General features: G+C 36.1%; 1 protein-coding gene across 1 annotated transcript in view; it reads left to right on the forward strand.

Annotated features, from left to right (window-relative positions):
• The window catches only part of LOC128657477 (inactive N-acetylated-alpha-linked acidic dipeptidase-like protein 2), a 1,132,059-nt gene that overhangs the window by 839,082 nt on the left and 274,967 nt on the right, over positions 1-18,010 (forward strand). Inside the window, exon 5 of the mRNA XM_053711832.1 lies at positions 13,614-13,764. Coding sequence (XP_053567807.1) covers positions 13,614-13,764 — 151 coding nt within the window. The remainder of the gene's footprint in view (positions 1-13,613; positions 13,765-18,010) is intronic.

The following is an 18,010-nucleotide window of genomic DNA, read 5'->3' on the forward strand; positions in this document are numbered from 1 at the left end:
TCTTAGCAATATTCAATGTCAAAAACTTTAATTTAAATAATGTGGACACTGCACACTTAACTTCAAACTCTGGGTTTTAAATTATGGATTTAAATTTGAATTGACCCTTTGACTTCCCATCAGTATTGGGTTATGCTCACTTACTGTCCCCCCCTGTTAATGAGCTGTATCTGAACACAATTTGTGAATCACAAGAGATGTAGAATACTACTTTACTCTTCTGCTTGGTGTCATCTGTTCTTAGGTTACCTCAGCTTCCAGTTGTGTCACATGACCCTGCTCACTGCACTCACTCCTCCTTCTGATTAATCTATCTTCACTTGCTAGGAGGCATCAAGAGGGGTGCCTCCTATTTGTCCCAATTTTTGCTGCTAATATATTGACAGAACACAGGTGGCGCTGCAGCACTTGGACTTTTTTTAATTTTAATAAAATTAGATTTTAATTAAAATTTAATTAAGCTTTGGCCACATATGGCAGGGTAGGCACTGCCTCCCCTGCCTCCTATGAGTGCACGTCCCTGCAAGTTGAAAGTAAACGGGATCAATTTGGGTGTCAGGTTAGCGTGACCTCAGAGCTGTGGTTAAATATTTTTTAAAGCAAAAAGTGTCACAAAAGACATCAAACATACATTATAAAGTACGCTTGCACTCATAATAACACCAACTAATTAAAAACTATTTAGAAAAAATATAAGGGTTTAAAGATATGAGATCTCGGGTGTTTGAAAAAAAAGACAGGCAAAGGGCTTTATTCTATGTATGTATAAATATATATATATATATATATATATATATATATATATATATATATATACATATACAGTACATTAGAGCTCTTTCCAGTCAAACACCTTGTCATAAAAAAATGTGTACTGTATATGTGTGTAATACTTTATTTTAATGTGTTTAGGGCAACTTTTTTTAAAACCTTACACTTTAATTCAGGTCTCAAGTCACATAAATTTCAACTTGTAATATAAATGTAAGTTAGCACAATCTCCATTGAAATTATAGGTTGTGCTAGAGAAATGGTAAACTCACTTTACCATGGACTTGTATCAAGTCACGCGCTAATGTCATTAACAAGCCACTTGTAATCTGGCCCATAGTATTTAAAAACAGTTATAATGTAATAAAATACATAAAAACAAGTATGCTTGCATACAGGGAGTGTAGAATTATTAGGCAAATGAGTATTTTGACCACATCATCCTCTTTATGCATGTTGTCTTACTCCAAGCTGTATAGGCTCAAAAGCCTACTACCAATTAAGCATATTAGGTGATGTGCATCTCTGTAATGAGAAGGGGTGTGGTCTAATGACATCAACACCCTATATCAGGTGTGCATAATTATTAGGCAACTTCCTTTCTTTTGGCAAAATGGGTCAAAAGAAGGATTTGACAGGCTCAGAAAAGTCAAAAATAGTGAGATATCTTGCAGAGGGATGCAGCACTCTTAAAATTGCAAAGCTTCTGAAGCGTGATCATGAACAATCAAGCGTTTCATTCAAAATAGTCAACAGGGTTGCAAGAAGCGTGTGGAAAAACCAAGGCGCAAAATAACTGCCCATGAACTGAGAAAAGTCAAGCGTGCAGCTGCCAAGATGCCACTTGCCACCAGTTTGGCCATATTTCAGAGCTGCAACATCACTGGAGTGCCCAAAAGCACAAGGTGTGCAATACTCAGAGACATGGCCAAGGTAAGAAAGGCTGAAAGACGACCACCACTGAACAAGACACACAATCTGAAACGTCAAGACTGGGCCAAGAAATATCTCAAGACTGATTTTTCTAAGGTTTTATGGACTGATGAAATGAGAGTGAGTCTTGATGGGCCAGATGGATGGGCCCGTGGCTGGATTGGTAAAGGGCAGAGAGCTCCAGTCCGACTCAAACGCCAGCAAGGTGGAGGTGGAGTACTGGTTTGGGCTGGTATCATCAAAGATGAGCTTGTGGGGCCTTTTCGGGTTGAGGATGGAGTCAAGCTCAACTCCCAGTCCTACTGCCAGTTTCTGGAAGACACCTTCTTCAAGCAGTGGTACAGGAAGAAGTCTGCATCCTTCAAGAAAAACATGATTTTCATGCAGGACAATGCTCCATCACACGCGTCCAAGTACTCCACAGCGTGGCTGGCAAGAAAGGGTATAAAAGAAGAAAATCTAATGACATGGCCTCCTTGTTCACCTGATCTGAACCCCATTGAGAACTTGTGGTCCATCATCAAATGTGAGATTTACAAGGAGGGAAAACAGTACACCTCTCTGAACAGTGTCTGGGAGGCTGTGGTTGCTGCTGCACGCAATGTTGATGGTGAACAGATCAAAACACTGACAGAATCCATGGATGGCAGGCTTTTGAGTGTCCTTGCAAAGAAAGGTGGCTATATTGGTCACTGATTTGTTTTTGTTTTGTTTTTGAATGTCAGAAATGTATATTTGTGAATGTTGAGATGTTATATTGGTTTCACTGGTAAAAATAAATAATTGAAATGGGTATATATTTGTTTTTTGTTAAGTTTCCTAATAATTAGCTAAAACTAAAAACAAACTAAAAACTACTTCCAAAAATATTCAACTTTTATATTAATGAGTTTTTTGGGTTCATTGAGAACATGGTTGTTGTTCAATAATAAAATTAATCCTCAAAAATACAACTTGCCTAATAATTCTGCACTCCCTGTAATATTGAAGTTTCATAAACATAATTAGTCTACACTAATTCTGATCAGACAAACACAACATGATTTGAGGTTCCACCTGTGTCAGATGTGTTAGCTGTGTCTAGATTAACCCCAGGACCAGGACTTATTATTTGCAGAGCCAATAATAATCAATCTCCCATAAATAACATGGAATAACTTTAAAGCATATAGATCTTATTCAATGGGTTATTACACAGATCTTATTCTAATAGGTAATGTGACCAAATACTAAAAATTATTAAACAGATAAAAAAAAAGTTAATTAAACAAAATCTCACTAAGATTGACTAATGCTTTAACCATTCAAATAATACCACACATATATATGTCTAATTATTTAACACTCTTCAATTAGCCCAACTATAGGTCAGTGTCACGTGATAGTAGTTAGTCTGCATGAGCCCATTATAATGACATTGCACTATGATTGGCCTTAACATAAGTCACATTATAGTAATTCACTTGCATAGGCACATTATAATGATACAAAATAAAAGAAGGGCTGTCCAGTTAAAATGGCATCACACTATAGACATAGTACAATATATATTTGAACAAATGTATTTATATGTATATATATATATATATATATATATATATATATATATATATATATATATATATATATATATACATATATATATATATATATATATATACATATATATATATACAACACATAAATACATATGTATACATACACAGACATTACAGCCCTTTGCAGTTATGTAGATGAAAACATAAAAAATCATATATGTGCAACATTCATTTTAAATAAATTGTTTTACTGTGTATTTACTATAATATTTCACATTCCAATGTTCAGCACATAGCATAATATGTTCTATGTATTTTTAAATAAATATTCCTATATACTGTATATGTATATTACTATACCTATATATGCGTGTATATATATATATATATATATATATATATTTGTTTCTGATTAAATAGAACATATTCAGCTATGTACAGAACAGTGGAATGGGAAATATTCATATTTTCATGTCAGGTTGGCACACATGAGAATATGCGATTAAGTTAGCACGCAAATTGGGCGTTAGTTTTTCTCCCCACGTTTTTTCTCCTTTGACTTTTATGGGGGAATAGGTTATTGCATGCGCAATATTGTAAGTTGTGATTTTTGCAAGCTTTGGGTTAGCGCAAGATTTAATAACATAAATAACTATTCATTTTTTGAATTTTTTAATTATTACATATCACTTTTTAGCAGTTAAATTTGTTCTATTGGTTTACTATTTTAAAATGTTTTGATCAAATGTATCTTCATTAAAAATGTAGATCATTCCTGTGTTAATAATATGGTTTTATTTACATACCTTATGCTCAATAGTTGGGGACATGCTAGCTATGCAAACCATCTATTATTATATTCTTAGTTTGTTCTTTTAGCTAAAAAGCACAGTAAGGGTAAGTTGATTTCACGTATATTAGAATCAAGGCTAACAAAAATTTAGAAGTGTATGGAAAAAACCTTTTGCATGATTACAATTTAATTTTGTTTACAACATACAATTTAAATCTATTTAATTAGTTACTTAAGATTAAGATTAAACACATATTGTATTAGGATTATTTGTTGTCTAACACCACATGTACAGTATAGATATGAAGACAAAAAATGCACGTTGATATTTTCTTTATTATTAGCAATGTTGGTGAGTATTTTTTCTATATAAGCTTTACATAGCACTTCTAAACCTCAACAGACAATGATACATATGTTTATTAGATTATTTCCCTTAAAGGGCCATTATATACTTATTTTTTCTTTGCATAAATGTTTTGTAGATGATCTATTTATATAACCCAAAAAGTTTTTTTGTTTTTTTTTTAAATTATAATTTTGCTTATTTTTAAATAACATTGCTCTGATTTTCAGACTCCTAACCAAGCCCCAAAGTTTCATTTGAATACCGTCAGCTACCTTCTCCAGCTTGCTCCTCTTTGTGTAAAGGGTCTTTTCATATGCAAAAGAAGGAGGAGGGGGGGAGTTGTCTTATTTCACACTTGCAGTGGGTTTTCCAAATACTTTTTCAACAGAGCTAAACTGAAAGCTTCTAAGTACATTTTTAAACCATTTTATACTGGATTTTTATATCAGTATCTGTGCATCGTATTCTTTATAGTAGTGTCTATTACATGCAGTTATATGAAAATGAGTGTATACTCTCCCTTTAATGTTGATTTCTCTTGGCTTGTTCTGTGGTTAACTTTCAAATGTGCTGTTTTCTTTTTTTTCCTTCACAAGAAAATAAATGGTTAAAAAACTCAAAGTAGTTAACTCAAGTTTGTTAAATGAAAAATGTCTTATAATTTTATAAGATGAAAACAGTTATAATAGGAATGCCATAGTCTGTACCTTTTTTAGAAATGTTTGCTATTGTTGATTAGGGGTAGATTACAATTGGAATGCTCAATCGCTAATTGCGCTAGAAGCAAGCTTTTTGATCTCGTCAGGTTGCGCTCTTATTATGAGTTGAAAGTAAACTGTTTTGCTCTGTCGCTAACCCGACGAGCGCAAAAAGCTTTAATTAGAATATTACGTGTGTATTCACATATTTCCCCATATAAATCAATGAAGAAGAAAATATGGAAAAAAACTAACACCCCACACTCACGAAAACCCGATCACATATTCTCATGTGCGCTAACCTGACTTCAAAATATATGAAATATGAATATTTCACATTCCAATATTCTTCACATAGATGAATATGTTCTATTTAAAAATGTAAATAGTTCTACATATATCTGATGGTATTTTGGTACAATATATATCTATATCTATATAAATATATATATATATATATATATATATATATATATATATATATATATATATATATATATGTGTGTGTATATATATTTATATATATGTGTATATATGTATGTAACAAATGTCCGTGGGGCACTGCACACACTCTCAGTAAACACAAGTGCCCGGGGTGCATTCAAAGCTAAATACACACAAGTGAACTAGGAGCGCACTCTCCGGGTCTTAATTCAATATCTGTAATCAAGTGACGTTTCGAGGTTGTTAACCCCGTCCTCAGACCATTACAAATATTAAAATAAATATACAGCATTTATACTTTACCCACCACCATCACCACATACTACCGGAAGTGCCTCCGGCGTCCTGCAAATCTCATTGCACAGGTCCACCGGTTGTCATAGCATACATGATTATATATATAGGTATAGATATAAACAGATATAAGTAGGAATATCTGCTATGTACAGAACATTGGAATAAGAAATATTTACAATAAATACATAGTTATAACCTTTATTAAAAATTAATATTGCATAAATATGTTTCAGCTGCAAAGGGCTCCAATGCAATGTCTATATATGTCTGTAAATACATATATACACATATTAATGCATAAATACATATGTATACATATTTGGACACTATCGCCTACCTCAGGGAAGGTCAGGAAGGTCAGGAAAGGGTGTTACAGATGGAGCCACTGCTGAGACCGAGAGGCGGAGCAAAATCAGAAGAGATGTATCTTTTAAAACTAGAAGAGGTGAGAGAGTGGACAATGCAGAAAAAGGTACCAAATGAACAGGCAGTGGCTGTGACTTGGATACCAGTAGGAACCCGTCAAGATAAACTATGTGAGTCTCTCCAGAGAGAACTTCAACTAAAAGAGTACCCTAAGATAGTATCATTTAAAGAGTACCAGATAACACTTGGGGTAGCATATTCATAGACACCAACCAGTCTTTCTTAGAAGTACATAAACCCTCTGAGCTACAGCTACTGGGGCTACCTTCAGTCAGACTACCCCTCATTTATGCCATACAATCAGAACTTCATTTAGTCAAGGAAAACGAAGTTCAGGGTGTTAGAGGATCTCAAAATGAATCTAATATGGAGTCTAGTCTATCTGAAGTTCTGAAGATGTTGGCTACAAGCATCACAGATAGCTCACATACATACAGTTACCAGAAACTAAAGATATTTTCAGGAAACCTTCCTGTTTCTAGAAGAGGATGGTTTTGAAGCATGGTGTGATCATGCTAAAATGGTACTGCAAGAATGGAGCTGTCCAGAGACAGTGAAGCTTGTCCGCCTCTTAGAAAGTGTTAGATCACCATCACAAGTATTGTTGCAACACCATAGAGAGGAATACCCTGAAGCTACTGCTGTACAGTTAATATCTTTCTTAAATACCTTATATAGTCCATTTGATGATCCAGAAGATCTCTTGTATAAGTTTCGGTTACTGAAGCAGCGAGAGACAGAGAAGGTGTCTGATTTTCTATTAAGACTACATGAGCAGCTTGTATTATTGGTTCGAAAAGGGGTAGTGACCCGGCAAAATATGAATAAAAGGAGGCACGAACAGTTCCTTCGTGGCATTATCCCAGACCGTCCAATAACCATCTTCCTTATAGCTGAACTGCACTTTTAAGCACCAAAAGAGTTTAATGCCCTTATGCCCATGATGAGGACTCAGGAAGAAGAAATGGGTTTCCACACTGTGCGTACGTCTGGTGAAGCTTGCATAGGTAAAAGTGAGACTAGAAACAAATTAGAAAACTCAAAAAATGCAGATTCTTTGTTGAAAGAACTTATGGAGAATGGACTGCTTGATCAAGTAAAGGCTGAGTTGGAGAGAGCAAAACTACCTGTAAAACTCCAAAGTACTACTCGACCAAAAGGGAGTTGTTTCACTTGTGGAGAGATAGGCCATTTCTCAAATCACGCTGGTGATTTATTGGGAAGATTTACAGCCCCTCAGATGAAGGGAATAACTGATATTTAATTTGATTTATCTGAAGATGATGTAGCTGGACCAAGGGCATTAATGGAGTAAAAGTTTGTAATATTTCTACACAGGCGCAGTTGGACACTGGATCTCAGTGCACCATAATCTTTCATAGTTTTTATGATACTTACCTTAGGCCTCCCTCTCAAATTGATTTAAGAGGTGTGGGTGGAAATAGGTGTGCTGTTGATGGAGTTGTCACTCTAGTCATTAGTATAGTCCAGTTACATACTAGTATGATATACCCCATGTAAGTGAAGGCGTTGATCTGCCCAGAAACCTGCAAAGATTCCGAAGCCCCTATAATTCTTGGGACCAACACAAATATGTACATTCTTTGCTACAGAAATTGATGATGGAGATTGGGCGGCAAGAAATAGACAAGTCATTACACCCAGCTTTATGTCAGGAGGTTGAAAATATATCTTTGAGACAATATGCTGGTCAGTGCTACAACTATTTTGCCGGAGTTACTTACATTTCCCCAGGAGGGATGAAAGAGTTAAAATGTTTGGTGGTGTACCCTGATGGCAGACCTTGGGAGGACTGTTATACTCTTGAAACGCCAGATAAAGATGCAACCAAGCAGGGTTGGATTTTGGTACCTGAAATCTTACACAGAAGAAAGGATGGGCCTCCACCACAGTGGTTAAGTGTGAAGGTACAACATTTGGCCCCATACCCTGTTGGTATTGATTTCAATAAGACTTTGGGATATCTTTATCCAGTAGTAGACTCATTATTGGCTATTTGTAAATATTTCTCTCTCTCAAAAATAGAAACAGAAAAACTACAATTTAAGTTTTAGGGATCTACAATGCCTAAGGAGGCCTGTAAGCACTTGCAGAAGGCTATGGAGATCCATGCAGGAGTTTTTCTACTGCAGAAATGGATGTGGAATGTTCAAAATATTATGGTTCATACCATTCATCTTTTAGGGAAAGCTTTAGGATATTGCATCCTTGGGATGTTGAGGATGTTCATGCCATTTTGGCTAAGATGCAAAAATATTGGATAGTTGTTCCTCCTCGGAGTCCATGGGCTTCATTCATTGTAGTGGTTAGAAAGAAGAATGGGTCTATATATCTGTGCATTGACTATCGGACTCTCAATCGAAGAACTATAACTGACCAATATGACCTACTTTGAATTGAATAGTTTTTACATTGTCTTAATGGCAGCCGCTGGTTCAGTGTTCTTGATCTGAGATCAGGCTATTTTCAGGTAGGGATGACTGAAGAAGACTAAGAAAAGACAGCTTTTATTTGTCCATTAGGATTCAATCAGTTTACACGGATGCCACAAGGGATCTGTGGAGCTCCAGCCACATTCCAAAGGTGAATGGAACGTACTGTGGGAGATATGAATAGACGTGAGTGTCTTATTGTATTCGGTAGTACTTTGGAAGAACATTAGACAAGGTTGCTGAAAGTATTGGATCATCTTCACAAAGAAGGCCTAAAGTTAAGTCCAGAGAAATGTAGATTTGGGCAATTATCTGTGACCTACGTGGTCTCGGCAGAGGGGGTGTCTACAGATCCTGCTAAGGTGGAAACAGTAACCGCATGGTCACAGCCTGACAAGATTGGTGAACTTCGATCATTTCTTGGATTTTGTGGATACTATTGAAGATTTGTGAAAGGATACTCCCAGTTAGCTCAACCCCTAAACGACTTGCTGAAACATAGTAAAGATGATGCTAAAAAGTCACTAAATGCAAAAACTCCAATGGGAATTCGGTGGACACCAGAGTGCTCCAAAGCATTTGAGAATTTAAAGAAAAGTTTAACTGAAGTACCTGTCTTGGCCTATGCAGACCCTGAGAAATCTTAAGTGCTACATATAGATGCTAGCTATGTGGGTTTGGGGGCAGTTTTACGCCAAGAGTATCCTGGAGGGTTGAGACCTGTTGTTTATCTAAGTAGGAGTTTGTCTAAGAGTGAACTGAATTATCCAGTCCACAAGCTTGAGTTATTGGCTATGAAATGGGCAGTAGTGGATAAACTCCACGATTTCCTTTATGGAGTAGAATTTGAAGTTTGAACAGAAAATAATCCACTCACCTACATCTTGTCTACAGCAAAGTTGGATGCAACCGGTCATCAGCGATTGGCTGCACTATCAAATTACACTTTAAAGTTACATTACAAGCCAGAACCTAAGAATATAGTGCTGATGCAATGTCCCGACGACCAGGACTACCAGAACAAACAGATGATTCCCAATGGGAATAAATTCCTTCACTTGGTGTGAGAGCATTCTGCAAAACCAGTTTCTGCAAAGATGAAACCCCCGTTTTTTCAGATTTGAGAGCAGTAGATTCATTAGGGTGTCATCCACAAGCTCTGCCCGTATATTATTGTAAAAAATCTGTAGTTGAAATGGCCAGATGGCCTCGAATACCTCCTGAAGAATTAATAAATGCACAGGAACAAGATCCTTTAATTGTACTACTTTGCAAAGCTGTTCAAACTGATAGCCCACACTTATAGAAAATAATTCCTAGGGAATGGTCGGGTCCACTAAATAGAGAGTGGGATAAGTTTCAAATTAAAGATAGACTTCTGTTTCAAGTAGTTAAATACCACAATCATCCAGATCGAAGACAATTGGTGTTACCTGCCAAATTAAGAAAAGTTGTTCTGTCATCCTTGCGTGATCAGCACAGACATCTTGGGATAGAAAAAACATTTGGCCTCTTGCAGGATAGATGTTATTGGCCAAAGATGAGAGAGTATGTAGAAGACTATATTCATAAATGTTTTAGATGTGTACAGAGGGAAGACTCTTCCAACTCAAGCTATGACCTATGGGTCATCTGAAAAGTAAAGGTCCTATGGATCTCGTTTGCATGGACTTTTTGTGCATTGAGACAGATTCTCGTGGCATTGGAAATGTTCTTATTGTAACAGACCACTTTACCCGTTATGCTCAAGCCTACCCAACAAAGGACCAGAAGGCTAGTACAGTGGCTAGAGTTCTCTGGAAAAAGGTTTTTCATTCATTATGGTCTTCCTAAGAAACTGCATTCTGATCAATGTAGAGACTTTGAGAGTCGCCTCATCAAATAAATGATGAATGTTTTGGGTATCAAAAAAACGAGAACTTCTCCTTATCATCCAGAAGGAGATGCCTTGCCTGAGAGGTTTAACAGAACTTTGATAGATATGTTAGGGACCCTGTCAGAGTCTGAAAAGAGAACTTGGATTTGTCAAGTAGAAGCACTAGTTCATGCCTACAACTGCACCCGACATGATTCCACGGGTTATTCACCATACTTCCTTATGTTTGGAAGAGAAGCGAGGCTACCTATGGATCTCCAGTTAGGGGTGTCACCAGATGGAGTTTCTCATGAGAGTCACTATCAGTATGTCAGGCGATTACAAGAGAGTTTACAAATGGCTTATATGTTAGCTGAAGAAGCTACTGCTCAATTAAATGATGCTAACAAGCGACAATATGACAAGAGAATTAAACATCAGGATTTGCAACCAGGAGACTGTGTCCTTTTACGGAATTTAGGGATACAAGACAAGCACAAGTTAGCTCCTAGATGGAGGAATAGTATCCATAGAATAGTTAGACAATTACCAGGTCTTCCAGTTTTCCAGATAGCAGATGAAAATGGTGTTGTGAAAACATGGCACCGGAAACCATTTGTTGCCTATATCTCAATTGCAGCATGATGTTACATATCATGAGGGCCAAGGCTAAAGCATGTAAATTAATAATGAATATAATATCCCACATTGAGGCTCTTCAATTTAATCAGACCCTGAAATGAGATCTTCGTTGCAAAGAGAGACCTATTATGATGAACATGCCTCCTCTGTTGCTTCAACCTCTGAACCTGACCTGCCATCCTTCCCTAACAGTCCTATACCAGATAAGGATTCTCCAAACCCTATAAATTATGATAGTAGAAGTCCCTATAGAGAGAAAAGACCCACAAAAAAGATACATCCCCCAAATAAATTTACACATGATACACTAGGAAACCCTGGTTATAATGTTGAACCCTTGTTGCCTGCTCTAACTTCTGCTGTACGATATATTTTTAAAGCTGTATAGCCTAACCATAATTTGACTCATGATGAATATGTAATTTTGTTAGTAGACTTGCTAAAGAAAATATATTGATGGTGTCACTCTTGTACCCCTTGCTGGGGACATGGGGACAGCAAGTTTCTTTTTCTGGGGGGAATATGTAAGGGCCTTGCCCTTACCCAAGATGGCTGCTCTAATAACTGTATGAAGGAAGAGAAATGCCATCTGGGAGGAGGGAGGAGATTTTAGTGCTAGAGAGGAGAAATTTGTGTTAAGAGAATTGTGGAGTTTGCACAGACTTGGAGATGGGAGAAAATGTGTTGCTGTTTCACAGCTGAAAGGAGTTTTTCAGACTGAGTGCATGGATTCCAGAGACAGTTCAGACATTGCTACATGTGGCTGCTGCAGACAAAGTTAGAACTTTTATTTGTACAGTGAGTGTATCAGCCATTATCTGCTGCAGTAAGATCTCCTCAAGTCCATGTTAACTAAATGCAAGAGAAAAGATAGACTAGTCATATCTGATGTGCTTCAGAGTTTGTTATGTATCAAAGAGATAACCCAGAGAATATACTAGCACTTTATTCTGCACAATTACACTAACTGGATTGAACAGCTGCATTACATAAGAAAGTAACTGAGTGTGTTGTATATTAAAGAGATAACCCAGAGAATATTCTAGCAGTTATTCTGCCTGAACAGTTTGCACAAATACACTAGCTGGATTGCACAGCTGCATTAGATAAGGAAGTAACTGAGTTTTCTGCATCTGTCTGTAGTAAAAAAGTGACTGGCTTTGCAGTATGAGACAAGTGGATTGCTGAAATTCAGTAACAAGGTAGAGACTGGTATGTTATGTTATTCAGTATTTCTGAGGAGAAGCTTTTGCGCATTGCATCGATCACAAGCATCTCTCTCTAGCTTTGTTCACAAGCCTGCTGCACTGTGTAATTCTGAAGAGTAGCTATACAAAGATAATGACCACATAGACTTGGGCCTTGGTATTACTTTACCTGATGCACCAATTTTAGTTTTGCCCCTTCAACAAAATGCAGCAACAGTTATAAAATAAAATCTGTGACCTTCTTCTGAATCCATAAAACAAAATTAATCATCAGCGACATGCATCAATAATGTTAGTAAGCCCATAGGTGTTAGTATATCTAAAGAATGGTGAGATACTGATGATGATGAAGCCTTCCTAAAGGGGGGTTATAAACATAAATATAAATCATCAAGCATACTCTCACACTATTTATGCATGTTACATTTGTCTATGGTTGAGCCTCTGTAATAGCTTGAGTTATATTCCCATTCAGCTATGGCCCAGTCTAATGACTTTCTCCCATGTCTAATACTGTAACAGCATGCCTTACTGTGTCCAGTGCTACTCGTCTTTAAATCCCAGTATATAAACTACCTCTCCACTACAGATTGAGTCAGATGTCAGTAGTTCCCTTTGCAGGAGGTTCAGCTGAAACCGGCCTCCTTCAATAATAAGTTTATATTAATTTTGCTTCCCAGGCATCTCTGCTGTTCTGCTGTGATACATGTGCCGTTCTCTCCCAGATTGTCTACTTGGCATGTTTTGTGAGCAGAGTGCCATTTCTGAGTGGCAGTAATAGCAATGGAATGGAAGCTGTGATATGTAACCCGCACTCATGCTGTCAGCCTGGATATTAGGAGGTTAGGACATCTGTGACTAAGCAGTCTTATGGAAAGGAAATTATTTAAGTAAAAAAAACTCTTATGAGGCAGACTGGTCATGCGGAAAGTGCTCTCAGACAGACCATATTTCTAAAAAACACCCTTAGAATTTGACAGTTTTTTTTATTATTATTTGAAGACAGCCCTCACCGCATGCCCCTCCTAAAATAGTAAGCTGACTTCCCCAAATTTAATTTAATTTATTTTTTTGCCACAAAAAAATGGTAGGGTGCTGCCTCTATGGAGGAACCTCTACTGTGTATATATGTGTGTGTGTATACTGTAATAAATAATATTCTTGAAGTTAGTATAATCTGATCTTTGCCTACTTATTTTTGTTTAGATTTCGTTGTTAGAAGACTTTGGCTTCAAAGGAGCCCTCATTTACATTGACCCGTGTGATCATCCTGAGACTGCTGACATAGACAACAAAACATTTATGGTGTCTTTATACAATGAAAATCCTATAGACTCAAATGAATTTTCGAGAAAGGGTAAGTTAATTACTTTTTATATTTTGGAATAATGTATTACCATAGTCTATGAGCCTGAAAAAGCAAGTGTGTGAGTATTTCACTGCCAAGGTTAGGCAACTGCTAAGTCACTGATTCACTGGCCTGTTAGTGACATATGAGTACTGTAGTTGAGCTTTGCTGATACAATCAGAGAAAGTGTATTACTGTGAACAAGTGTCACAAAGACAAGTGTCAGATAAATGTTCCACTGTGAAATAGGTAAGTGCATGATACTGTAGTGTGCTGCAGTAAAATGAGACCAAAAATCTGTTTATGTTTTAAAAATAGAAAGATGGTACCATAAATATTAATTCCCTTATCATGACAAAAACAGTTTATTTTCCTCTTTGTATTAATTGCACATAATTATTAATATCAATGGGCTATGTGTGTTTATTATGCTTATGCTGTAATATTGCCAAATATGAAATTCCAGAAAACATAAAACAAATATCTGATTCCTATATATTTATTTCATTAATATATCTAATACAAGCTTATCAAATCAAGTGATACACATGATTTCTATTTTGGCTCATATAAAAGTTCAATAATATGTGTGCTACAATTGGGGTACATAGGAAACAATTGTATGCCTACAGGGGTACTTGCTGCAAAAAGGTTGGGAAACACTGTTCTATGGGATATTAATATCCCGGTATATGAAATCTAATTGCTAAAATTAAACATACCAAAGTTAAAAACTAATTTATTTAAATAACGAAAATAATTTAAATGTATATTATATTATTTAACAGCATAATACATCTACATAACACAGGATATACGCATGTTTTTTATACCGACAATCCACCAGCTCCTTTTTTGTAACAAAAGAGGTTGAGTTTCTGTTGACACGTTAATTCTATTGCCATTCTAGACTGTGTACCTGGATCATTTACATTACACTTACAATACAGGTGGCAATTATTATTATTATCGGTTATTTGTAGAGCGCCAACAGATTCCGCAGCGCTAACAATGCTACTTTTAACATTTCACCATTGTCAGAGAAGCATCGCCTCACACAGAGAGGTGTAATAAAATGCCTCTTGGCAAGATTGCCTTCAAATACTGATTTCAGGCCTTTATAATATATAACAGTCGATCTCTATTGCAAGACTGATATCTTTTTAAAATATTGCTATTATAAGTATGCTTTTATCATGCGCACATTCATCATTTATTCAGAACATAATAATTATTAGTAGAATAACACATACGGCAAAGTAAAAGTATTCATTGTAGGGTCATATGTCAGGACTAGGAAATAAAATAACTCAGGAAAATATTGCCCCATTTTTTATTCTACAAATATGGCTATCTCCAAGGGCATAAAAAGTCAAGATAAAAAGCATATGTCAGAATAAAAAGGAGAGTACATGGGGTCAATTTATTAATGCGCGAGCGGACATGACATATCATGTCTGCTGCACATCTATAAATGCAGACAGCATATGCTGTCAGCATTTATCATTGCACAAGCAGTTCTTGTGAACTGCTGGTGCAATGCCGCCCCCGCCGCTAGCAGCAGGTGTCAATAGACCCGATCATATTTGATCGGGTTGATTTCTGTCCGCCGCCTCAGAGCAGGTGGACAGGTTATGGGGCATCAAGCTCTGTACGGAGCTTGATAAATTGACCCCCATGTCAGGAGGTGGGGGAGGGGGATAATATCCCCTTCTATGCAGAAGTACCCACTTGAGTAAGTGATTTGATTCCAATAAGCTACCATTTAAAATATGTGTGCGGAATCTGGGCCTACAATCTCATTATAGTACTTGCCTTACAACCAAAATAAAATATAAATTTTCCCATATTTCAAATGAAAGGGGTTTCAGTCCAAAATACTGATTATGTTGGGTTATCTTATATGTTGTAACCATATTTTGGCTGAAATCATATGGCGTTATAAAATAATGTAATAAGGAGGTCTGCCTTTGTGTGTAAATGCATCTTCTATGGTATTAATGGAACATGAAACACCATTTTCTTTTCTTTGATGATTCAGATAATGGGGCTGATTTATTATCCTGTAGACGGACATCAATAAATACCGACAGCATACGCTGTCGCCATTTATCATTGCACAAGCAGTTCTGGTGAACTTCTTGTGCATTGCAGCCCCCTGCAGATTCGCAGGCAATCGGCCGCTAGCAGGGGTGTCAATCAACCCGATGGTATACAATTGGGCGGATTGCTGTCCGCCGCCTCAGAGTCTTAAGACCACTGCTTCTTAACTCCTATTTCTGGTGATCCTGAAGGCTCGTGTGAAAACAGATGCATAAAGATGTATTCGTCAATTCATAAATCGGCCCCAAAGCATACAGTTTTTAAGAACTACAATTTATTTTGGTTTTTTAATTTGCTTTGTTCTCTTAGTATCTTTTGCTGAAAAAAATACATAGGTAGACTCAGGAGTTTGGAGCTAGCTGCTAATGGGTGGTTGTCTCTTGTCATTGGGTTACCAATGCGTTCAGCTAGCTCCCAGTTATGCATTGCTGCTCCTTCAATAAAGGATAGCAAGGGAATTAATAAAAAATGATAATATAAGTAAATTGGAAAGTTGTTTAAACAAGTATGCTCTATCTGAATCATGAAAGTAAACCTTTGATTTTCATATCCGTCTAAAGTGTTACAGATTTTAAATTTCACTTGGAAAATTTGTATAAGATTCTGAGAAGTGACTGTTAAAACAGATGCTATTAAATGGACCACACTATTTTATGCTACATAATCATCATCATCATCTCTCCATGATAAAATACTCTGATCCCTACCTAACACACCTGTAGTTTATTAACTATTTTCTTTCGGTACTTGATATTGTTATGACATCATCTTCAAACCCTGATAGATGATACAACAAAGATAAATCTGGAGCTAAGTGTTTTTTTTTTTTTTTTTTTATTAATAACATAATATTGGCTTAAATTTACATTACAAAGTCTAATAAAAAAAAACTGATTTCTACCTCTAAACAGGTTCAAACACAGCAAATAGAAACTAAGGACAAAATAAAATCTTGTAAGCAAATAGTCATATGTTCTGCATTTAGAAGCTAGCAGTGTTCTATAGAACATCATTAAATTTTGTATTGAAGATGCTGTCTTTGCTTGGTACTCAGCTGTCACATTTGAATGAAAGACAATTTGAATAATCTTGTTAAATTATAGCATGCAAGCAAGATTTTTCATTTTGTTTTATTGTAAAGCTACAATAAAATGCCAAATCAAAAATGTGCTTCTGGTTAAGCCAGCTACCATAAATAGATGCAAATATTTAAAACTTGCATTCAGTCTTAAATGTTTATCTTGTTCTTCTTAACCTGGCTTGTCCAACTGTGTCGCTGGGGGCCAATGTAAAGCATAAAATTATTTAAAATGCTAATTTGTAGCTGAACGTAAGGTCAGAGCTTTCCTTCTGGATTGGTCTCCACTAATTATTTCTTACCCATTACAGATTCAAAGACGTATTTTACAACCCTTCTTAAATACTATAGCCTTCTTAGAATTGGTTATATTAGAATTATTCCCGTCAACATGGATATCGGGTCCCCGTGAGATAACATTATGAAATAGTAATTTTGTAACAATAAGTAGAGAAAGAGAAGAGGTAGGGCAAGCAAGAGAAGTAGGTGGTGGGCGGAGGGGGTGGAGGGGGGGGAGAGAGAAAGTGTATAGTATAGATTATTTTGATTTTTTTTTTTTTTTTTTTTGTTTGTTTTGTTCCCCTTTTCTATTTTTTTCTGGCTCATTAGTGGTTTAAATATTTATAAAATTTCCAGCGATATAATTGGTCAGATCCTGAAAGTCAGGTATTAGTATTTACTTGTCTTGTTATGTTTGCTGGGTATCACATACTATTGTTATTCTTTATATTTTTGTCTATGTATATGTACGAAGGCCTTGCATGGCACAATGAAATACAACTTGACATGTATTTATTTTTTTTGTTGCTGGAACTAATAAAGATATTTAAAAAAAAAAAAAATATTTAAAATGCTATACAACCTTCAACATCTCCAAAATAAATACTGTATGTTTTTGAAAATGGGGGGATTTTTAGTGTTTTGGTTTTATATTAGCAACATTCTGGCATGACATGCATAGGGACAGAGGAATACTGAATGGAAATTTCTAAAAAATATATTTTCTGTAGGTCTCTCTGAATCTGTACAATTGATACATTATTACACTATCATACATTTGTACCCAGGCAATTC

This window comes from Bombina bombina, chromosome 4 (assembly GCF_027579735.1).
Source record: "Bombina bombina isolate aBomBom1 chromosome 4, aBomBom1.pri, whole genome shotgun sequence".
Taxonomy (NCBI): Eukaryota; Metazoa; Chordata; class Amphibia; order Anura; family Bombinatoridae; genus Bombina; species Bombina bombina.